Source organism: Gopherus evgoodei, chromosome 1, assembly GCF_007399415.2.
Source record: "Gopherus evgoodei ecotype Sinaloan lineage chromosome 1, rGopEvg1_v1.p, whole genome shotgun sequence".
NCBI classification, from domain to species: domain Eukaryota; kingdom Metazoa; phylum Chordata; order Testudines; family Testudinidae; genus Gopherus; species Gopherus evgoodei.
The window spans coordinates 369,575,307-369,600,066 of NC_044322.1; the positions used below are offsets into that span (position 1 = coordinate 369,575,307).

The 24,760-nt window shown below is 56.3% G+C and overlaps 1 protein-coding gene across 1 annotated transcript in view; it reads right to left on the reverse strand.

The window, feature by feature from the left end:
- The window catches only part of SHANK3 (SH3 and multiple ankyrin repeat domains 3), a 727,758-nt gene extending 707,201 nt beyond the window's left edge, over positions 1-20,557 (reverse strand). Inside the window, exon 1 of the mRNA XM_030541199.1 lies at positions 20,490-20,557. Coding sequence (XP_030397059.1) covers positions 20,490-20,552 — 63 coding nt within the window. The 5' untranslated portion in view covers positions 20,553-20,557. The remainder of the gene's footprint in view (positions 1-20,489) is intronic.
- Positions 20,558-24,760: the final 4,203 nt, after the last annotated feature.

Genomic DNA, 24,760 nt, shown 5'->3' on the forward strand with positions numbered 1-24,760 from the left:
TCCTGCACCGCTTCCCAACCCCCCCACCCCCCGCCAGCCTGAGGTACCAGCCCCTCCTGCACCGCTTCTCAACCCCCCCACCCCCTGCCAGCCTGAGGTACCAGCCCCTCCTGCACCGCTTCCCACCCCCCCCACCCCCCGCCAGCCTGAGGTACCAGCCCCTCCTGCACCGCTTCCCAACCCCCCCACCCCCCGCCAGCCTGAGGTACCAGCTCCTCCTGCACCGCGTCCCAACCCCTCCTACCCCCTGCCAGCCTGAGGTACCAGCCCCTCCTGCACCGCTTCTCAACCCCCCCACCCCCTGCCAGCCTGAGGTACCAGCCCCTCCTGCACCGCTTCACAACCCCTCCTACCCCTGCCAGCCTGAGGTACCAGCCCTTCCTGCACCGCTTCCCAACCCCCCCACCCCCTGCCAGCCTGAGGTACCAGCCCCTCCTGCACCGCTTCCCAACCCCTGCTAGCCCCTGCCAGCCTGAGGTACCAGCCCTTCCTGCACCGCTTCCCAACCCCCCCTACCCTCTGCCAGCCTGAGGTACCAGCCCCTCCTGCACCGCTTCCCAACCCCCCCACCCCCTGCCAGCCTGAGGTACCAGCCCCTCCTGCACCGCTTCCCAACCCCTGCTAGCCCCTGCCAGCCTGAGGTACCAGCCCCTCCTGCACCGCTTCTCAACCCCCCCACCCCCTGCCAGCCTGAGGTACCAGCCCCTCCTGCACCGCTTCACAACCCCTCCTACCCCTGCCAGCCTGAGGTACCAGCCCTTCCTGCACCGCTTCCCAACCCCCCCACCCCCTGCCAGCCTGAGGTACCAGCCCTTCCTGCACCGCTTCCCAACCCCCCCTACCCCTGCCAGCCTGAGGTACCAGCCCCTCCTGCACCGCTTCCCAACCCCCCCACCCCCTGCCAGCCTGAGGTACCAGCCCCTCCTGCACCGCTTCCCAACCCCTCCTAGCCTCTGCCAGCCTGAGGTACCAGCCCCTCCTGCACCGCTTCCCAACCCCTGCTAGCCCCTGCCAGCCTGAGGTACCAGCCCTTCCTGCACCGCTTCCCAACCCCTCCTAGCCCCTGCCAGCCTGAGGTACCAGCCCCTCCTGCACCGCTTCCCAACCCCCCCACCCCCTGCCAGCCTGAGGTACCAGCCCCTCCTGCACCGATTCTCAACCCCCCCACCCCCTGCCAGCCTGAGGTACCAGCCCCTCCTGCACCGCTTCCCAACCCCCCCACCCCCCGCCAGCCTGAGGTACCAGCCCTTCCTGCACCGCTTCCCAACCCCCCCCCTGCCAGCCTGAGGTACCAGCCCCTCCTGCACCGCTTCCCACCCCACCCCACCCCCACCAGCCTGAGGTACCAGCCCCTCCTGCACCGCTTCCCAACCCCCCCACCCCCTGCCAGCCTGAGGTACCAGCCCTTCCTGCACCGCTTCCCAACCCCTCCTAGCCCCCGCCAGCCTGAGGTACCAGCCCCTCCTGCACCGCTTCCCAACCCCTCCTAGCCCCTGCCAGCCTGAGGTACCAGCCCTTCCTGCACCGCTTCCCAACCCCCCCACCCCCTGCCAGCCTGAGGTACCAGCCCCCCCTGCACCGCTTCCCAACCCCCCCTACCCTCTGCCAGCCTGAGGTACCAGCCCCTCCTGCACCGCTTCCCAACCCCCCCTACCCTCTGCCAGCCTGAGGTACCAGCCCTTCCTGCACCGCTTCCCAACCCCCCCTACCCTCTGCCAGCCTGAGGTACCAGCCCTTCCTGCACCACTTCTCAACCCCCCCTACCCTCTGCCAGCCTGAGGTACCAGCCCCTCCTGCACCGCTTCCCAACCCCTCCTAGCCCCTGCCAGCCTGAGGTACCAGCCCTTCCTGCACCACTTCTCAACCCCCCCACCCCCTGCCAGCCTGAGGTACCAGCCCTTCCTGCACCGCTTCCCAACCCCTCCTAGCCCCTGCCAGCCTGAGGTACCAGCCCTTCCTGCACCGCTTCTCAACCCCCCCACCCCCTGCCAGCCTGAGGTACCAGCCCTTCCTGCACCGCTTCCCAACCCCCCCCTACCCACTGCCAGCCTGAGGTACCAGCCCTTCCTGCACCGCTTCCCAACCCCCCCTACCCTCTGCCAGCCTGAGGTACCAGCCCCTCCTGCACCGCTTCCCAACCCCCCCACCCCCCGCCAGCCTGAGGTACCAGCTCCTCCTGCACCGCTTCCCAACCCCTCCACCCCCTGCCACCCTGAGGTACCAGCCCTTCCTGCACCGCTTCCCAACCCCCCCCCCCACCAGCCTGAGGTACCAGCCCTTCCTGCACCGCTTCGCAACCCCTCCTAGCCCCTGCCAGCCTGAGGTACCAGCTCCTCCTGCACCGCTTCCCAAGCCCCCCTACCCTCTGCCAGCCTGAGGTACCAGCCCCTCCTGAACCGCTTCCCAACCCACCACCCCCTTCCAGCCTGAGGTACCAGCCCCTCCTGCACCGCTTCACAACCCCTCCTACCCCTGCCAGCCTGAGGTACCAGCCCCTCCTGCACCGCTTCCCAACCCCTCCTAGCCCTGCCAGCCTGAGGTACCAGCCCCTCCTGCACCGCTTCACAACCCCCCCACCCCCTGCCAGCCTGAGGTACCAGCCCTTCCTGCACCACTTCCCAATCGCCCCACCCCCTGCCAGCCTGAGGTACCAGCCCCTCCTGCACCGCTTCCCAACCCCCCCCTACCCACTGCCAGCCTGAGGTACCAGCCCTTCCTGCACCGCTTCCCAACCCCCCCTACCCTCTGCCAGCCTGAGGTACCAGCCCTTCCTGCACCAGCTTCCCAACCCCTCCTACCCCTGCCAGCCTGAGGTACCAGCCCTTCCTGCACCACTTCCCAATCGCCCCTACCCTCTGCCAGCCTGAGGTACCAGCCCTTCCTGCACCACTTCTCAACCCCCCCTACCCTCTGCCAGCCTGAGGTACCAGCCCTTCCTGCACCGCTTCCCAACCCCTCCTAGCCCCCGCCAGCCTGAGGTACCAGCCCCTCCTGCACCGCTTCCCAACCCCTCCTAGCCCCTGCCAGCCTGAGGTACCAGCCCATCCTGCACCGCTTCCCAACCCCTCATAGCCCCCGCCAGCCTGAGGTACCAGCCCATCCTGCACCGCTTCCCAACCCCTCATAGCCCCCGCCAGCCTGAGGTACCAGCCCTTCCTGCACCGCTTCCCAACCCCCCCACCCCCTGCCAGCCTGAGGTACCAGCTCGTCCTGCCTGAGCCCCAGAAAGCTCCATAAATGGGGGAAGACAGGAACTTCTTTGCTTAAGTTGCGTGTGGGGCCTGCTCCTTACGCCCCACAAGAACAGCTCTGAGGCTGGCAGGGCCTCCATCATAACCCTTAGCTCAGGGGTTAGAGCACTCACTTGGGATGTGGGAGACTATCAGTTCAAATTCTCCCTCAGCCCAATGAGGAGAAGGGGTAGAACAGGCATTGGGCTAGAGAATAGCCTGCTATGGGTCTCCTCAATCTCTCAGATCAAAGTTGTTCCACTTTAATTATTTAACGGAATAATTCAAGAGTAATTGGGCCAGGGAAAGAGTAAGACTGACTCTAGTGGTTAGGGCTCTCTGTGAGGGGGTGGGACTTAGCCAGCGGCGGCTCCAGGCACCAGCGCGCCAAGCGTGTGCCTTGGGCGGCAGTCAGGCAGCCTTTGGCGACTTGCTTCCGGGAAGTCCACTGTTCCCGTGGATTCGGCAGCAATTCAGCGGCAGGTACACTGAAGCTGAGAGACCACTGGACCTCCCATAGGCGTGCTTCCGAATCCGCGGGACCGGGGACCTCCCGCAGGCGCGCCACCGAAAGCAGCCTGCCTACCGTGCTTGGGGCAGCAAAAAAGCTAGAGCCGCCCCTGGACTTAGCACACCCTCCATTCCCACCAGCATCTCCCACTGGCTACATTAGTCAGCTCCCTACCTAGCGTACTGGCTTGTGCCTTGCGTTGCAAGGCACTCTCTCGCTCCATTCATTGTATGAGAACCTAGGCGCCTCACAGGTTTGTGCTCTCCTAAGTGCAAAAATGCAATGCCGAAGTCCCTTTGGTGGATCAGGGCGTAGCCTGTCAGTCACACATCCACAAAGCTATTGATGCTCCAGACTTCCATTGAAAATCAGTGGTGGTTAGGAGCTTAAGTACCTTTGTGGGTCTGTGCCTCCATGCCTCCATTCCCACTCTGTAGAATGGGGATGATATTCATAGAATCATAGAATATTTAGGTTAGAAGGGATCTCAGGAGGTCATCTAGTCCAATCCCCTGCTCAAAGCAGGGCCAATACCAACTAAATCATCCCAGCCAGGGCTTTGTCAAGCAGGGCCTCAAAAACCTCTAAGGAAAGAGATTTCACCACCTCCCTAGGGAACCCATTTCAGTGCTTCACCACCCTCCTAGTGAAATAGTGTTTCCCAATATCCAACCTAGACCTCCCCTACTGCAACTTGAGACCATTACTCCTTGTTCTGTCATCTGCCACCACTGACAACAGTTTAGCTCCATCTTCTTTGGAACCCCCCTTCAGGTAGTTGAAGACTGCTATCAAATCCCCCCTTACTCTTCTCTTCTACAGACTAAATAACCCCAGTTCCCTCAGCCTCTCCTCGCAAGTCATGTGCCCCAGACCCGTAATCATTTTTGTTGCCCTCCGCTAGACTCTCTTCAATTTGTCCACATCCCTTCTGTAGTGGGGGGACCAAAACTGGACACAGTACTCCAGGTGTGGCTTCACCAGTGTCGAATAGAGGGGAATAATCACTTCCCTCGATCTACTGGCAATGCTTCTACTAATACAGCCCAATATGCCATTGTCATTCTTGGCAACAAGGGCACACTGCTGACTCATATCCAGCTTTTCATCCACTGTAACCCCTAGATCTTTTTATGCAGAACTGCTTCCTAGCCACTCAATCCTCAGCCTGTAGCAGTGAATGGGATTCTTCCTTCCTAAGTGCAGGAGTCTGCACTTCTCCTTGTTGAACCTCATTAGATTTCTTTTGGCCCAAATCCTCCAATTTGTCTAGCTTACTCTGGACCCTATCCCTACCCTTCAACGTAGCTACCTCTCTCCCCAGTTTAGTGTCATCTGTGAACTTGCTGAGGGTGCAATTAATCCCATCATCCAGATCATTAATGAAGATGTTGAACAAAACTGGGCCCAGGACCAACCGTTGATCACTGCCTGTTGAGCCCAACAATCTAGCCAGCCTGACAATCTCTCCAGCACATATCACTAGCAGAGAGAGGACACTAGACTGAATACTAGAGGGACCCTTAGTGCTTTCCACTGTGATCATTTCTATGGTCCCATTCTTCTTTGTACCAGGGCCTCCTCCAAGCAGCGGCTGAGATCACAATTGCTAAGTGTTCCTGTTGTGAGAGACTGAGAGTAACATTTTCAAAAGCACCTCATTGACCAGAAGGCTTAAATCAAAAGGACTTTTAATGAGACTCTGGCTCCTAAGTACCTGAGTCAACTTGTAAAATGGGACCTAGGATCCCTTTTGAGAAATTTTACACAGGGCCTCACTTCCTCTCCATCAACCTCTCCTGCACATTGCCAAGTACAGAACAGAGCCTGGCTGAAAGGGCTCCGGTCTCTGCCTACCTGTGGAAGAAGGGAAAGAACTGACAAGGATCTGTAGGGGATCTTAATGCATGTCAGTTTGTTAACAAGAGTTAGGCCAGCTGTAACCCTAATGATGTGAGACTTGTAGAAGCGAGGATTGTGTGAGGCGAGCAGAAAAGAACTGTGTGAGAAGTTATTATAACCTTGCACTGATAATTAAATACGTAGGTTGGCGCCCAGACGCTGAGAAAAATAAGATAGCAGGATGGCCTATGCATAAACAAAATGCATCTGTTGCTCATCATTGTCTGTAATATTGCTTGCTATTGTCTGTAACAAAGGTATAAATGCTTGCTGTAATTGTTTACCTGTGGAGAGACCTGTCCGGGACTGGGGCAACCCAGTGTCCTTGGGCACTCCCTCCCTCAATTAATATTGCTTGAGAAATAATGAAGTATTTGATTTTGCTGCACCCAAACTAAAAGCAAGAACTGAGTTTTTCTCCGACAATTTGGAACAGCAAGAGGCCGAGCACAGAGGCAGACAGATGCCAAGCAGCCATTGCATCAGTAATTAAAAGGAATCCTTGGTCTACTATAAGAGCCCATCTGCTTTCCTCCACCCGCAGGGCCCATACCAGCAGCTCACACAGAGCAGCATTAAAAGAGGAGGCTGTGATTCTAGGTCACCAAACTCCGAGTAAATTACTGTCTCTGGATGATGAGAACAGTGCAGAGCGCAGCAGCCTGGACTGTCAAAACAAATCAGCTCCATACCCTACAGTTACCATATGAAATGGGTCAGTGGAGTGAAACATTAACACCACATCTGAGCAGTGTGCAATGGAGCTGAACTCTGGGCACTAGTGCACTTGAAGAAGGAGCACACAGATCCTATTGCACTCCGGGAACTGAGTGTGTGGCTCCTGCCCCCCTCCTCCTGCACCTGGTCTGCTTTACTCTTCACTCTGGAAGGAGCAGCAGCTCCAGATGCACCACTTCTGAACGTTTCTCAATCTGCCCTTCTCCCCTGAGAAAGAGCTGTGGGAATTCTTAGGCCACTTGATCTCTTCACTCCCGCTCCCCTCCTGTTGAACAGCAGCATTTGAGCACCTCTGCTCTCTGTCACTGGCTATGGGGGGAGGAGACTAGAGGTCTCAGGGTTCTAGGGGAATAGACAAAACCCTGCACTAGAACCTACAGCCTGGTGCAGTGTGCCTGTCTCCTGTAATTAACTACAGCTGGAACCACTGCCTCCAGGCTCAGCTCTTCTGGTGAGTCCTGCAGACACAGATTTAAATCTCTATCACTAGGATAGACCATTCATCCCTTCCCGTCTTGGCTCAGTACAGGATCTGCACAGCCCATCACACCCTTTCTTTGTTTAGAACGTAAATACATCCTCATGTTGCATTTACACATGCTACACTCTGCCAGCCATTTCCCAGACCTATCCAGTCACGTGCTACATCTCTCTGAACATTAGCTCTGTCACCACAATGGGACAGAATGCCATTATCAGTCTTTACCCCATTTAAGACATTTGTTCCATGCAAAACACTGTAATTCTGCCCCCTTGTGGGCACATTACCTTCCCATCTGTATTACACAATCACATTACTGCTCAAAGACTACAACAGGAGATCAGACTATTTTTCCTTCACCTCAGATACACTTGTGCAGCAGTGTGGCACTCTGTATCTCAAAGTAGCACCCTGGAACCCCCATATTCACACTGTCATATGATTACGACATGTTTTGTACAATGTATGCCTTGTGAGGATTCATTTTAAAAGTTTTGGTCTGTTGAACCTTAATATTCTGTTGAATTGTATGTGGTGTCATTGTATGTGAAGTTATGAAGTATTACTATATGTGTTACTGAAATGTGTTGTGAGGTTGGGAGACGCCGAGCGCTGGCCTTTCAGTAAGGACAAAGGGGCAACTATCACAGGCCAGACATGCATTGATGGCCCATCAAGAAGAATCCACTCTCCCAGAGGCTCCTTAAGACAGGGCACTTACGCAATAGAGACACTGCCTGACCCCCATGTCACAGCAAAGACCTTTCCAGCAGCTGGAAGAAATTCTAAAAGAAGGATAGTGACATCATCACAGGGCCTCTCTTCCCCGCCCCCCCCACCATCTCAACACCTGGAAGCATGTCTGGAAGACAAAGACTTTGACCTGGGGAGATTGATCCCAGTTGGGAAGGGAATCCAGTCTGTGCAGTGAGAACCGTGCACTGCCAGTAACATCTACTAGGGTGAGAGACTGATGGATTCAAATCTTGCTTACTTTGTAGAATTTAGACTGCAAATTTATTTTGTTTCTTATGTAACCAACTTTGATTTCTATGCCTATTACTTACAATTATTTAAAATCTATCTTTTTGTAGTAATAAATCTGTTTTATATTTGAGCTAAAACAGTGTGCTTTTGGTTGAAGTGCTTGGGGAATCTCATCTCAGATGACCAAGGCTGGTGCATGTCCACTTTCCTTTGTTGAAGTAGCAAACTAATTAATTAGTTTGCACTGTCCAAGCGAGTCTTGAGCAGTGTAAAATGGTATATTGCTGGGGATGGGGTGATTGGCTGGTGCTTCTCTCTGTATAATTCAGTGGCTCAGGGAGCATTCATGCAATTTAATTGGACGTGGGTCTCCACATGCTGACTGCTGAGTGATGACAGCACCTGGAGGGGTTTTACTGCTCATCACTGGCATAGCATTGTGTGAGACAGCTCAGGTTGAAAAGTTAAGGGGGCACAGTGGTCCCACAGTTCCAGGTTGTACCCCTGGGATCCCATCACAATCAGCTTCTAATATTTGTTCATACAGAGAAAAATGCAATTCCTTGCAATTAAATAGTATCATGTGTCTTTATGAATTACACAAGTTTATGTTTGTAGAGTTGTTGTAGCCATGCTGGTTCCAGGCTAAGAGAGAGACAAGGTTAGTGAAGTACAAACTTTATTTGACCAGCTTCTGTTAGTGAAAAAGACAAGCTTTTAAGCTCCAAAGAGCTGAAACCCAAGAAGAGCTCTGTGGAGCTTGAAAGTTATTGAACCAACTTCTGCTGGTGAAAGAGACAAACTTTCGAGCTCCCCAGAGCTTCTCCTCTAGTCTTGAAAGCATGTCTCTTTCATCAACAGAAGTTGGTCCAAAAAAAGATATTTTCTCTCCCATGTTGTCTCACTGTCTATGTGGTAAGTCTTTCTCTCTCTACAGTCTGCATTTTTATCAGCTAGGCCCATAGTGAGCTCTGTGCAGGTGCAAGGATCCTCCAACAGATAATTACTGACCAAGGCTTTTGTCAGTACCAATCTGGTCGATATCCTCTTTTCAGCCAAGATCAGAGTTTACAAAGGTGCAATACTGGGAACAAAGAAGTTCACTGCAAAGCTAACGTGGCTGTGAATTTAAGTGGGCTGTGTATACCAGCACATTCTCACTCTTACTCTCTGACAGACATTTAACCTGCAATAAATTGTAAGTATGATCTCCAACGTCCTTTTCATATAAGCTATATCCATAGGCTCAGTATAGCTAGGCATTTAAGCAGCACTCCTCACCATGGTCTCTTCACTCCTAGCATGTCTCATACACAGAGCTGTGCACAGCACTTCAAGATGCTACAAGAATGTTTGTAAGGCTGTAGAAAAAACCCTGCACGATACGCTATGTACTGTTTGAAAAACCGTATGTGACTGTGTAATTAAACGCTGTTAAGTCACGAATGCTCAAGAGGGGGCAGAGTTACAGGAAGGCTCAACAGGAAACCTTAACTTTGGCATTTGAGTGTTTAAGTGGGAAGCTTTAATGATGCAGAAATGTGCGTTGTGTGAAATTTCCTCAATTCTCTCTTTTCCCTTTTTATTTTTTTGAATAAAGATACATGACAGGGAACTATGTTAAAAGGAAAAGAACATTAAAAGAAGGAGCTTTGCTCTCCAGGACTTGAAAGCTCTGCTTGCAAAGACCTGGTGAGACAACAGGTATTTAGGCATTGTGATGCTGAGTGTTTCAATGCTTCATTTTTAGGCAGCTAGAAAAATCACAGGAACAGGCTGCAGTTTGCAAAGCCTGTTAGGTGCCTAGTCTCCCTGTACAAAGCATGGGGAGAGATAGGCACCGTAAGGTATGATTCAGAGAAGCCAGCACACTAGGCAGGTAGCTGCTTAAGATAGCCGGTGAGAGATGCCAATGAAAAGCATGTTTTAAGCTCCTCCCCCTCAGGGATACAGGCACCTAGATCCAGGCTGCAGGGAGGCACCTATCTCTGCTAGAGATTCATGAACAGGAACCCCACTCCACACACGTGGCTGCAATGGAGGGTGATGTGCGAGGAGGGGATGCAGAGTGTGTTGCATGTGCGTTTGGCAGCCAGGCAGCGTGGGCACCTAAGCCACTTCTTGTAAGAATGATGTAAGCAGACACCCAGCTCCAAGCGAAACGGCCAGAGCAAGAGAAGGAGGTGGTGGTAATGACTGCCCTTTGGTTAGAGCAATCAGCTGAGACGTGGGAGACTCAGGTTCTCCCCCTTCTGCTTGATGGGGAGAAAGGATTTGTACAGATGTCTCCCACCTCTACGGAGAAAGCTCTAAGCACTGGGCGATGGGAATACTCTGATGTGGGACTCCTTCACTCTCTCCCATTGAAGTTGTTCCAGTTTGAATAAATAATTGAGGAGGGACTGGAGCAGGGGGACTGGACCCTGCTCTGCCACCTCCCAAGTGGGCACACAAACCACCAGGCTATAGAGTCTTTCCCTCCCTAATACTTATAGTCAAACCTCCCCGGCCCTGACGAATCCAAGCCACAGCCTAAGCACCCATGTCCACATTGCTGTTTTTAGCAGGTTAGGGGCTGGCTCTTGGCTGCAGTGCAGGCATGCCCATAGTGATGGGCTCAAGGAGATCAATCTATTTAGCTTAACAAAGAGAAGATTAAGTGGTAATCTGATCATAGTCTGGAAAGCTCATACATGGGGAACAAATATTTGATAATGGGCTCTTCAATGTAGCACAGAAAGGTCTAACCCAATCCAAAGGCTGGAAGCTGAAGGTAAATAAATTCAGCCTGGAAATAAGGGGTACATTTTTAACAGTGACAGTTATTACAGAAGAACACAAGAATGGACCATACTGGGTCACACCAAAGGTCCATCAAGCCCAGTATCCTGTCCTCTGACAGTAGCCAATGCCAGGTGCCCCAAAGAGAATGAACAGACAGGTTATCATCTGACTGGGGACACCATTCCTGCCCAGCCTGGCTAATAGCCATTGATGGACCTATCTTCCATGAATCTATCCAGTTCCCTTTTAAACCCCGTTATAGTACTGACCTTCACAACACCCTCTGGCAAGGCGTTCCAGAGGATGACAGTGCGCTGAGTGAAAAAACACTTTCCTGTCTTTGTTATTAACCATTGGAACAATTTACTAAGGGTGGTGGTGGATTCTCCACCACTGACAATTTTTAAATCCAGACTGAATGTTTTTCTAAAAGCTTGGATCTAGGAATTATTGTTGAAAAATTCTATAATCTGTGCTACATGCAGAAGGTCAGATCGCAATTGTCCCTTGAGGCCTTGGAATCTCTGAAAAAGATCAAAAGCTTAATCCCCTCAGCAGGAAAGGCCTGAATGAATTTCTCAATCACTATGGAACAGCAGAGACGGCATTCAAACGTGGTTCATCAGGACAGGAATTAGCAATTCCTACCCACACTGAAACAGCCTGGGTCACACACGCTATTCATCGGCCTGAGACTCCTTGAGCTGATCCTAAGAGGCCCAGAACACTGAAGCTACAGATAAGAAATCAGCAAATATGACAGTCACATTTCTAGAGCACCCATTGTCACTCCCAGTAGTCCTGTGACCCTTCGCACTGGAGTCCAGCTCTTAGCCCCTAAGAGTGCCTCCCCAGAGCTATCTTGGTTACAGATCCTCAACATCTCTGAAATGCAAGGGGTGACCCTGAGGAGAGCTGTGGCCACCTCCTGTTTCTTGCTCCACTCCTGCAAGGTCCAGAGTCGTTGCCAATGGCATCGGCTGCCATGGACAGTTCTGGATCTCTGGTTACCTGCAGCTCCTGAGAGATGTAGACTTGTTTGCACTGAAGCGGCAGTACCAAAAGGAGCTTGTCCACAGATCAGGATCGCCCCCACAAACTGCTTTTTGTCTTTCATCCCAATTTAGCATCTTCCCGCTAAGGGGACTGTCTGTTCTTGATTCAGCCTGCTTCCTCTCTCTGTCTGTGTTAATTGTCCCCAGCTGGCCCTCCTACCTGCTCTCTGGCTCAGAGGCTCCCATAAACCTAGGCGTAGGGACTTAGCTGGCAATCTGAGCAACCCCTTCCTTCTGTGTGTTCCTTCACAACACCCTCTGGCAAGGCGTTCCAGAGAATGACAGTGCGCTGAGTGAAAAAACACTTTCCTGTCTTTGTTATTAACCATTATTATTAACCTCCGCTCTGTTGGTGATTTCAAGTGATAGAACAGGTGAGTCCTGGACAGATGGTTTCTAATCTGTCACAACATGTAACCAGTTTGGTCTCTGATTTACATAGCTTTGTGTCAGATCCTGGCTGGTCAGTCTCAGAATCAAGCATTTATGCACACGGTGCTTGGTATAATGAAGCAGTTCTCCAACTGTAGGTTGGGACCCCAAAGTGGGTCGCAATCCCATTTTAAGGGGATCACCAGAGCTGGTGTTAGACTTGCTGGAGCTCGGGGCTGAAGCCAAAGTCTGAGCCCCACCATCCATGACTGAAGCCTTCAGGCTTTGGCACCCTCAGGGAGGCAGGGCTTGGGCTTTGGCTCCCCTGCCCTGTGTGGTGGGGCTCAGGCTTCGGTCCCCCTTCCCAGGGTCATCTAATAATTTTTGTTGTAAGAAGGGGGTAGCAGTGCAATGAAGTTTGAGAAACCCTGATCTAAAGCTTTACTGAAGTCAACAAGGCAGGCTCCAGTACATCCCCTCTCCAGGAATCACTGACCCCCTCTCTCCACCGGGGTCACCCCCAGGCTCCAGAGGTGACCCTGGCAATTACAGGCCAGTAAGCCTGATTTCAGTACCAGGCAAACTGGTTGAAATGATAATAAAGCACAAAATTGTCAGACACATAGATTAACATAATTTGTTGGGGAAGAACCAACATGGTTTTTGTAAAGGGAAATCATGCCTCACCAACCTACTAGAATTCTTTGAGAGGGTTAACAAGCAGGTGGACAAGAAGAATCCAGTGGATATAGTGTACTTAGATTTTCAGAAAGCCTTTGACAGGGTCTCTCACCAAAGGCTCTTAAGCAAAGTAAGATGCCACAGGATAAGAGAGAAGGTCCTCTCATAGATTTGTAACTGGTTAAAAGATAGGAAACAAAGGTAACTGATACAGTATCAGTGATACCCCATGCCCTGCTCTAACACCCAGCTGTATCACATCCTTTAACTGATAGATACACCGAGCCCTGCTCTAACACCTGTGTATCACATCCCCTCACTGATAAGTGGTCAGTTTTCAGAATGGAGAGAGGCAAATAACATCCCCCCAGGGGTCTGTACTGGGGCCAGTCCTATTCAAAATATTCATAAATGATCTGGAAGAAGGGGTAAACAGTGAGGTGGCAAAATTTGCAGACGATACAAAACTATTCAGGATAGTTCAGACACAGGCAGAGTGTGGAGAGCTACAAAGGGATCTCCCAAAACTGGGTGACTGGACAACAAAATGTCAGATGAAATTCAGTGTTGATGAATGCAAAGTAATGCACCTTGGAAAACACAATCCCAACTATACATATAAAATGATGGGATGTAAATTAGCTGTTACCGCTCAAGAAAGAGATTTTGGAGTCATTGAGGATAGTTCTCTGAAAACTGAATGTTGAGAAACATTAAGAAAGGGATAGATAATAAGACAGAAAATATCACATTGCCTCTATATAAATCCATAGTACGCCCACATCTTGAATACTACATGCACATGTGGTTGCCCCTTCTCAAAAAAGATACACTGGAATTGGAAAAGGTCCAGAAAAGAGCAACAAAAATGATTAGGGGTATGGAACAGCTTCCGTATGAGGAGAGATTAATAAGACTGGGACTTTTCAGCTTGGAAAAGAGACAGCTAGTGGGTGATAGGATTCAGGTCTATAAAATCATGACTGGTTTGGAGAAAGTAGGTAAGGAAGTGTTATTTACTCCTTCTCATAACACAAGAACTAGGCGTCACCAAATGAAATTAATAGGTAGCAGGTTTAAAACAAAAAAAAAGGAAGTATTTTTTCACAGACCACACTGTCAACCTGTGCAACTCCCTGCCAGAGGATATGGTGAAGGCCAAGACTATAACAGGGTTCAAAAAAGAACTAGATAAATTCATGGAGGATAGGTCCATCAATGGCTATTAGCCAGGATGGGCAGGGATGGTGTCCCTAGCCTCTGCTTGCCAGAAGCTGGGAAAGGGAGACAAGGAATGGATCACTTAGAATCACAGAATATCAGGGTTGGAAGAGACCTCAGGAGGTATCTAGTCCAATCCCTTGCTCAAAGCAGGACCAATCTCCAACTATTTGGAGCAATCAAATTTTTGAATTGCTTTGCTCCAGCTCCAGGCATAAAACCTACTGGTCCGTGCTCCAGCTCCAGGCTCCGCTCCAAAGCCCTGCCTCCACACCCCAGATTTTTGACAAATGTAGGCATCTGTCCCATTTGCTCTGGCCTACTGATCCCATGGGCAAGGACAAATGGGACAAATGCACACATCTGCCAAAAATGTCGGGATGGCCGGGGCAGGGCTTAAAAAAGGGACTGTCCCCACCAAAATGGTCATGCTAGTGTGCAGGGAACCCAGACAGGAAGCTTTGCCCTGCAGGAGGCCAGGCTCTAAGTTAGGAGCCGGCTATAGAGAAACAGCACAAAACCCTTTAAAGTCACCTGGGTCCCTATTGCTCCAGGTCAGCCACAACGACATGGTGCCTGTAATATCCCAGTTCCCAGGCCCTAAAGGGTTAATTCTCAGGGTGGCTGGAAGTCCACAGAGGGGCTGCCTCTCACTCTGGGTCTGTACCGTGCCTGCCACAATGGGCCCTGATCTCTACTGGGAGCCACAGCGCTATGGCCACACACCTAGTAAACAGTAACCTCTAAGCACGGCTATGGAAGATAAATGGGACTATGGGATAAGCTGCTACCTCTCCATGGGCCTTCGCTACGAAGAGCCACAGAGGGGCTCCTCCCGCACAGGACTGTCCATCAGGGACATCTCCTGCCCAGACCTGTTCACACAGCGGATGGAGCCGTACAGCTCAGCGCTGGAATCCCTGGCACTAGTGCCTTAGACTCCTCGGCGATGCTCTCCCCACTGAGACAGGTCCCACTGATTTAATAGCTCCTGCTTGCAGGAAGAGGCCCCCGAGCTGTGGGTAGAAAAAGAAAAACCCTGTGGCTGGGACAAATTTCACAAAGAATGAAGAAATCAGCAGGAATTTGTCTCAACTCTCATGAATGGGGACATCTGATGGAAATTCTGTATGGGGCAATATGGGGTAAGGCAGGGCTGAGCTAACACTGAGGTGCTGGAGAGAGCTCTGCAGGGGGTGCTATGGTCCATTCCCAGCCTGTGAGAACGCAGGACATTGCTGGGTGATAATGTGGGGGTGCCATGGGGCAGTATTTCAGAACTCTTTCCTTATCCCCGAGGAGAGGCAGCATCTGCCCTAGCAGACCCCACTGCTGTGCTTCCCCAGGGGTAAGGCATCACTCAGGCTGACAGTGGGTGACATGGCACAGGCAGCAGCCCGGCCTATTCAGCAGCACATTGTCTCCCACTCACCACCCCACGGAGTTACAGCTCTGGAGTTGGCGGGTGCAGAGTCTTTGTGCTCTCAGTTCTGGGTGGAAACGGGACTGTTATCCTCCTGGTGCTGTGTGCGTGACCACACTGGGAGCTTCCTAGCTCCAGCTGTAAACACTGCCAGGTGCCTGTGCCCTGAGCCAGAGCCGAGACTGCAGAGAATTCCTCTAAACATTAACCAGGCATGTGGTGTGAGCAGACCTTGCCTGGTGGAATGCAAGCACCTCTGTGCTCTTATCAGTGCGCAGCAGCCTGTGCTCTGCACACCCCCTCGGCCACAGCTTCACATCCCTGCCTGCATGTTAAACGCCACCACCTTCCCCAGCGGGAACATCGCCACCCTGCCTCTTAGGCCTGCAGAGCTAACCTGACCCCCAGCCCCATGGGGCCAGTGGTGGAACAGCCCCATGGGCCCCATGCACAGCCTGATCCTAGGCAGAGCTGCGGGCTCTCTGCTCCCTGCCTGTGCGCAGAGATTCTCCTTAGGGAAGGTGGTGTCTCCTTGCTTGGGCCTGTAGAGATGCACATGTTCTCTGGTGATGGGGCCAGAGCAGCACCCAGTTCTCCCCGCAGACCTCCTGATGCACAATTGACCCTGGGGCTCACGAGAGGAGCCAGTCTGGGCAAGGTAATGACTACCCCACTCTGGAGAGGGACTGGATCAGGGCCAGTGCAAGGATGTTTCGTGCCCTAGGTGAAACTTCCACCTTGCACCCTCCCCCGTTCCTGAGCCCCCTCCCTGAGGCACACCCCCCCGTAGCAGCTCCCACCCTCCGCCCTGAGGCACCCCCTCGCCCTAGCTCACTCCTGCCCCGCCTCCTCCCCGAGCACGCCATCACTGCTTCACTTCTCCCACCTCCCAGGCTTGCGGTGCCAATCAGCTTAGGCGCCCCAAGCCTGGGAGGCAGGAGAAGTGAAGTGGCCACGGCGTGCTCGGGGAGGAGGCGGGGCAGGGGTGAGCTGGGGTGGGGAGTTCCCCTGTGTGCCGCCCCCCCCTTACTTGCTGCAGGCGGCCCTCCTCGCGCTCCTGTGCCCCAGCTCACTCCGCCTAAATGCCGGCAGCGACCGGGGTGGCCGAAGATCTGGCCACTACAGTCGCTGCCAATGAAAATGGCATCCCCCAAATCCTAGAGCCCTAGGCGACCGCCTAGTCACCTAAATGATTGCACCAGCTCTGGACCGGATGGCCTAGCAGGGCTCCTGCACCCCATTTCTGGGATTGTCCCCTTGCAGGGCTGCGTTAGGGCCATGCGTGGCAGCAGGAAGCTGAATGGGTGCTCACAAGAGGAGAGAGCACCAGGGAAGGGGAATAGCTAACGAGAGGTGGGCTCACCACATCCTGACAATGATGCTGAGTGTGACTCCACCATACTGACAATCCCACCGGACCATTGCTGACAGCATCGTGTGACACAGCAGGCTCCAGGGCAGAGGCTGGCAGGCAAGAGGGGGCTGTGGCCCTACCGATCAGTTTGGGGAAGGCGGAAGGGTTAGCATGAGACAGCCAACATACAGGCTGGTGAGAGGGAGGGGTGGGGGCACCAAGGCACTCTGCACCTCCGGCCAGGAAGGGAAGGAGAGCAGTCCACAAAGGCCGTGGGAGAGCCTCCTGGCTCAGAATCCAAGCAGAGGCTCAGGCAGGAACTGCTTGGTGCCAGCAAGCGTGTGCTTAGGCCTCTCCTACAGCACAAGGTCAGTTCTCATTAAAACACAAAGTCGATTCTTCGACAGCAAAGGCAGCCAGCATCCCTTCTCTGCCTCCATAGCTCCGTCCAGCACACGGCAGATGTTCTGCAGAGCTGAGAGCACCGAGTGCTTCAAACCCTCATCTCCAAGCCCCCGCTGCTGGCTACCAGACCACAGCCTGCTAGGAGAGCTATGCAGAGTATGTTCGCATTGCAACACACGCGCGCTGACAGGTTCACAGCGCTCAGGGCTCTAAAACTGCAGGGTAGACACATGGGCTCATGCTGGAGCCCCGGCTCTGGGACCCTCCCACTCGAGGGTTCCCAGAGTTGGAATGTCTACGCAGCAAGTTTAGAGCCCTGCAGGCTGAGCCCTGCAAACCTGGATCAGCTCACGTGGGCCAGCCGCAGGTGTTTTATTGCAGTGTAGACACACCCTCACTGCCATGCAACACCTGGCAACCACCAGCAAAACAGGTCCCACCCTAACTAAACCCACAGACACATCGTGCCTTGGTCCAACACCCGCACTCAACTGACACCAGGCTCCATTGCCTGCCAACGCCCGGGGCCCAGCTCCATCACCCACTGTCGCTGACACCCCTCAACCAGCTCCAACACCTGCCATCAGTGACACACCGTGCCCTGCTCTAACACCCACTGTGTCACTCCATTCTCACTGATAGATACACCATGCCCTGCTATAACACCTGCTGTGTCACACCCCCTCACTGATAGATACCCCGTGCCCTGCTCTAACTCCTGCTGTATCACACCCCTTCACTGATAGATACACCGTGCCCTGCTCTAACACCCGCTGTGTCACACCCCCTCACTGATAGATACACCATGCCCTGCTATAACATCCACTGTCACACTCCCTCACTGATACCCTGTGCCCTGCTCTAACACCCAGCTGTATCACTCCCCCACTGATAGATACACCATGCCCTGCTCTAACACCCGCTGTGTCACACCCCCTCACTGATAGATACACCGTGCCCTGCTCTAACACCCACTGTGTCACACCCCCTCACTGATAGATACACCGTGCCCTGCTCTAACACCCACTGTGTCACACCCCCTCACTGATAGTTACACCGTGCCCTGCTCTAACACCCAGCTGTATCACTCCCTCACTGATAGATACACCATGCCCTGCTCTAACTCCTGCTGTTTCACACCCCCTCACTGATAGATACACCATGCCCTGCTCTAACTCCTGCTGTGTCACACCCCTTCACTGATAGATACACCGTGCCCTGCTCTAACACCCGCTGTTTCACACCCCCTCACTGATAGATACCCCGTGCCCTGCTCTAACACCCGCTGTGTCACACCCCCTCACTGATAGATACACCATGCCCTGCTCTAACTCCTGCTGTATCACACCCCCTCACTGATAGATACACCATGCCCTGCTCTAACACCCGCTGTGTCACACCCCCTCACTGATAGATACACCGTGCCCTGCTCTAACACCCACTGTGTCACACCCCCTCACTGATAGATACACCGTGCCCTGCTCTAACACCCACTGTGTCACACCCCCTCACTGATAGTTACACCGTGCCCTGCTCTAACACCCAGCTGTATCACTCCCTCACTGATAGATACACCATGCCCTGCTCTAACTCCTGCTGTTTCACACCCCCTCACTGATAGATACACCATGCCCTGCTCTAACTCCTGCTGTGTCACACCCCTTCACTGATAGATACACCGTGCCCTGCTCTAACACCCGCTGTTTCACACCCCCTCACTGATAGATACCCCGTGCCCTGCTCTAACACCCGCTGTGTCACACCCCCTCACTGATAGATACACCATGCCCTGCTCTAACTCCTGCTGTATCACACCCCCTCACTGATAGATACACCATGCCCTGCTCTAACTCCTGCTGTGTCACACCCCCTCACTGATACAGCGGGTGTTAGTGCAGGACATGGTGTATCTCACACCTTCACTGATAGATACCCCGTGCCCTGCTCTAACACCCGCTGTGTCACACCCCCTCACTGATACACCATGCCCTGCACTAACACCCTCTGTAGCTCTCTACTCACCAAGCCCTATCTCAGCAGCATCCCTCTTTATCATGCACCGTGAGGTATCAGATCAGCGGTAACTTGTTTCAATCTGTGCTACCGTAACTCAGCTCCTCTCTTGGCTCCATTCCTCCTGCTGTCAGCGCAGGCTGCACACAGCCCTGCCTGTGCTCTGAGGCAGTAGGACGCTGCATTGACTTAGGAGCCATGTCCTAATGTGCAGCAGGCTCCAATCCCAAGCAGTTTCTTTCTCTTAAGCAGCTCTGTGCAGCCACCCAGGGCCTCTCCCACCCGCAGTACTGCCTGTCCCAGCACTGGAGCTCATTATGCAAGACCACTGCATCTTGTCAAGCAGATGCAAAGGCAAGTGAGAGCCCCAGCCTGGAGCCAGCTGGCTGGGGCAGAATGAGGGAGAACCTGGAACCAGTCCTCACCATCAGGCACACTGCACTTCACAGGGGCACTGAGGGGATGCCAGCTCCTTCAAGTTCCCAGCTGGGACTGGCCTTGTGCTTGGCAGGCACAAGGGGCCCTGATTAGCTGGGAATTTTTACCTGGGAATTTGCTCCTGGCTTTCCAGACTCAGCAGCTCTCCGTGCCAGCAGCACTGGGGGAGAGGGGGAGGTGAGCGAGCCAGAGTCCAGGGCTGAGTCCGCTGCTCCCAGGGACTGGGGCATACTCCAGGCCAGCCCTGAGGAGCCAGGCTGGAGGGATGGAGGAGACCGGGCCTGATGGAGCTTGTCATGGCCGCTCTCCTGGTCCCACCACCTGGGTGTAGGGCTGGGCTGCACCACTTCCAGTGGCAGGCGCGCACCCAGGCGGGGAGGGGGTTCCCCATGCCACACGCCCGGCTGGGGAGGGGGTTCCCCATGCCACACGCCCGGCTGGGGAGGGGGTTCCCCTGCCACAGGCCCGGCGGGGCAGGGGGTTCCCCATGCCACACGCCCGGCTGGGGAGGGGGTTCCCCTGCCACACGCCCGGCCGGGGACAGCTGGGCCCCAGATGGACTCTGGCTGGAAGGGTCTGGGCGGGGACCCTCTCCCCTCCTCCATCCAGCTCTCACCAGCGGCTGCAGTTGGTGCAAAGTTTAGCCAGGCGGCAAGTGCTGTGTTCAGCTGGAACTGCCGCGGGGCTCCAGCAGCGCAGGGGTTAAGCAGCAGCTGTCACAGCCCCTTTGCGGGAAACTTGTGGCCAGCGGGTCCCGGGGGAGGGAGGGAGGCTGCCAGCCGGCCGGCCGGCCCCGATCCGGGGCGGCGTGGTGGTTCCGATCCAGGGCCCGGCCGGGCCAGCCGCGCAGGGAGCAGCCGGTCCCGGTCCCGGTCCCGGTCCCGCCCCACTCACCGTCTGCTGCAGGTCGGGGATCCCGATGCGCACCACGATGGCGCTGGCGGCGGCTTCCTCCATGCGGGCCGGCGGCGGCTCGGCGCGGGGGGCCGGGGGCTCGATGGTGGCATAGGGGGTCTCGTCCCGGGGGCGGCCCGCGGGGTCCCCCGCATCCGCCTGCACCGCGCGGGGCGGGCGCGGCGGCGGCGGCGGCAGCTGCTCTGGCGGCGGCGGCTCCGGAGTCTCATGTTTGGCGGCGGCGGGCGGCGGCGGCAGCGGCATGGTCCGTGCGGGCGGGGGGCGCGGAGGCGGCGGGGCCGCGGGACCTGGAGCCCGCACAGCGCAGCGCTGGGCCGGGAGAGAGAGAGAGAGAGAGAGTTACCGCCGGGCCGGGGCAGCGCCCCCCGCTACCCCCGGGGGGATCCCAGCGCCCCCCAGCACTGCACACCCCCCGCGGGGATCCCAGCCCCCCTGCACTGCACCCCCCGCGGGGATCCCAGCCCCCCTGCACTGCACCCACGGGGATCCCAGCGCCCCTCCAGCACTGCACCCCCCGGGGGATCCCAGCCCCCCCACTGCACCCACCGCGGGGATCTCAGCCCCCCTACACTGCACCCCCTGGAGGATCCCAGCACTGCATCCACCCGGGGAATCCCAGCCCCCCTGCACTGCACCCACCGTGGGGATCCCAGCCCCCCCCAGCACGGCACCCCCTGGGGGGGATCCCAGCCCTCCTGCACTGCACCCCCTGGGGGGATCCCAGCCCCCCTGCACTGCACCCACCAGGGGGATCCCAGCCCCCCAGCACTGCACCCCCTTGGGGGGATCCCAGCCGCCCCCGCAGCACGGCACCCCCTGGGGGGATCCCAGCCCTCCTGCATTGCACCCCTTGGGGGGATCCCAGCCTCCTCAGCACTGCACCCCCTGGGGGGGATCCCCACCCCCCTTCACTGCACCCACGGGGATCCCAGCCCCCCTTCACTGCATCCCCTGGGGGGATCCCAGCCCCCCTGCACTGCACCCACGGGGATCCCAGCGCCCCTCCAGCACTGCACCCCCCGGGGGATCCCAGCCCCCCCACTGCACCCACCGTGGGGATCTCAGCCCCCCTGCACTGCACCCCCTGGAGGATCCCAGCACTGCACCCCCCGCGGGGATCCCAGCCCCCCTGCACTGCACCCACGGGGATCCCAGCGCCCCTCCAGCACTGCACCCCCCGGGGGATCCCAGCCCCCCCACTGCACCCACCGCGGGGATCTCAGCCCCCCTGCACTGCACCCCCTGGAGGATCCCAGCACTGCATCCACCCGGGGAATCCCAGCCCCCCTGCACTGCACCCACCGTGGGGATCCCAGCCCCCCCCAGCACTGCACCCCCCGCGGGGATCCCAGCCCCCCTGCACTGCACCCACGGGGATCCCAGCGCCCCTCCAGCACTGCACCCCCCGGGGGATCCCAGCCCCCCTGCACTGCACCCCCTGGAGGATCCCAGCACTGCATCCACCCGGGGAATCCCAGCCCCCCCCAGCACTGCACCCACCGTGGGGATCCCAGCCCTCCCCAGCACGGCACCCCCTGGGGGGGATCCCAGCCCTCCTGCACTGCACCCCCTGGGGGGATCCCAGCCCCCCTGCACTGCACCCACCAGGGGGATCCCAGCCCCCCAGCACTGCACCCCCTTGGGGGGATCCCAGCCGCCCCCGCAGCACGGCACCCCCTGGGGGGATCCCAGCCCTCCTGCATTGCACCCCTTGGGGGGATCCCAGCCTCCTCAGCACTGCACCCCCTGGGGGGGATCCCCGCCCCCCTTCACTGCACCCACGGGGATCCCAGCCCCCCTTCACTGCATCCCCTGGGGGGATCCCAGCCCCCCTGCACTGCACCCACGGGGATCTCAGCCCCCCCCAGCACTGCACTCCCGGGGGGATCCCAGCCCCCCTGCACTGCATTCCCTGGGGGGATCCCAGCCTCCCCAACACTGCACCCCCTGGGGGGATCCCAGCACCCCTGCACGGCACCCACAGAGATCTCAGCCCCCCCATCACTGCACCCTCTGGAGGGATCCCAGCCCCCCCTACACACACTGCACCCCCTGGGTGGATCCCAGCCCCTCCACACTGCACCCCCTGGGGGGATCCCAGCCCCTCTGCACTGCACCCACGGGGATCCCAGCCCCCCCAGCACAGCACCCCTGGGGGGATCCCAGCCCCCTTCACTGCACCCACGAGGATCCCAGCCCCCCACCCACTGCACCCGCTGGGAGGGATCCCAACCCTCCTGGCACTGCACCCCCTGGAGGGATCTCAGCCCCTCCTATCACTATACCCATGGGGATCCCACCCCCCAACACTGCACTGCCTGGGGGGGATCCCGACCCTCCTGGCACTGCACCCTCGGGGGATCCCAGCCCCCTGGTACTGTGCCCCCCAGGGATCCTAGCCCCCTACTTCCCGCAGTGACTCCTAGGGAATCTCAGCCCCCTGGCACTGCACCCTCTGGGGAATCCCAGCAGTACACCCCACTGGGGATCCCCGCCCTCCTGGCACTGTGCCTTGCGGATCCCAGCCCTGCACCCCAGGGGAGTCCGAACCATCCCCATCACTGCACCCCCTCTAGGGATCCCAGCCCCACCCCAAAAGTGACCCCCAAGGGATCTCAGCCCCATGGCACTGCACCCCCAGTGAGATCACAGCACTTCACATCTGGCACTGCATCTCCAGGGGATCCCAATCCCCCATCACTGCACCCTCTGAAGAATCCCAGCACTGCACCCCAGGGGGATCCCAGCCCTTCCCCCCCAGCATTACACACCCCCCCAGGATCTCAGCTCCCCTGGCACTTCACCCACTGGTGATCCCAGCCCCCCTGGCACCACGCACACATACACACACACACCGGAGATCCCCACCCTCCTGGCACTGCACCCTTGGGGGGATCCCAGCCCACCTGACACTGCACCCCCCCCACAGGGATCTCAGCTCCCCCATCACTGCACCCCCCAGGATCTCCCCCCAACATTGCACCCTCTGGGGAATCCCACAACTGCCTAGGAGGAATCCCCATCCCCCCAGTACTGCCTCCCCAGGAATGCACCCCCTCTTGGGGGAATCCTAGCCCGCCCAGCACTGCACTCCCTGGGGAACTCTTGTGGGATACCTCCCCACTCTGGGGCCAGCCTCTGTCCCTCAGTTCCCTGGGGCTCTGCTAGCTCTCCTGTCTCAAGTTCATGGGGATGACCAGCCTGGATCAGGCCAGAACCCACCTAGCCCATCCTCTGGTCTCCAACTGAGGCTGGGAACGGGCAGCAGTGGGCTAACTTGGTTCCTCCTGACCCCCAATAATCAGGCTGGCCCCTGGCTAGGGGCAGGGTGTTTTATAGCCCTCCCCAAACTCTGGTCTATTTTAATATGTACTGTTAGTGGGGATGCTCTTGTTACCCAAGTCAGCGTTTTAGCCTTGGTTGAATCCTGCTAAATTGTTGGCCTCACTGCTGTCCTGTGGCAGTGAGTTCCACAGGCTGGCCGTGTGTTGTGTGAAAAAGTGTTTCCTTGTGTCAGTTTTGAATTTGCCCCTTTCATTGATGCGGCTCAGCGGAGTCCAGGCCTGAGCTATTGTGGGATGTCAGGGCCCCTTGTCTCCCTGCACTTGGGGAGAGTGAAACACTTTTTCTCCATTAGCTGGTACGCCCATCGCATCCCTGCTCATTTGGCTCCCCACAGAGGGAAGCAGGGCCAGTCCTGTCAGCCTCTCCAGGACCCCGATCGTTCCTGCTGCCCCTCTTTGAACCTCTCTGATTCCTCACACCCCTTCTGGTGATGGAAAGAGAGTCAGGGAAGGGGGCCCATTCCTTCCCTCCATCCCTCTGCTTCCTCCTTTCTGCCCTCCTCCCTCCCTGTAGAGAAATCTCCTGGAGGGACCAGGCTGGTGGGAGGCCAGAGGCCACAGTGACAGGTGCTATCAGCTCCAGAAAATGACCTCCAAGGCTGAATTTGGACTCTGGCATCTGTTAACTCTTTCAGTGCCTGAATGTTACCAGCCACTAAGCAAAAGCTGGAGCGACTCCTGCAGTGAGGAAAACAGTGACCCCGGAGCACTGCGCATAATGACGAGTCACCCTCCCAGCCCCACGAGTTACTGCATTGCATGGAGCCCCTCCCCACGGCCATGCCAGCCCCCGACTCCGCCACCACCCATCCACACACCAGCCCCCGACTCTGCCCCTCCCCACGGCCACGCCAGCCCCCGACTCTGCCACTCCCCACGGCCAGGCTCGCCCCTGACTCCGCCCCT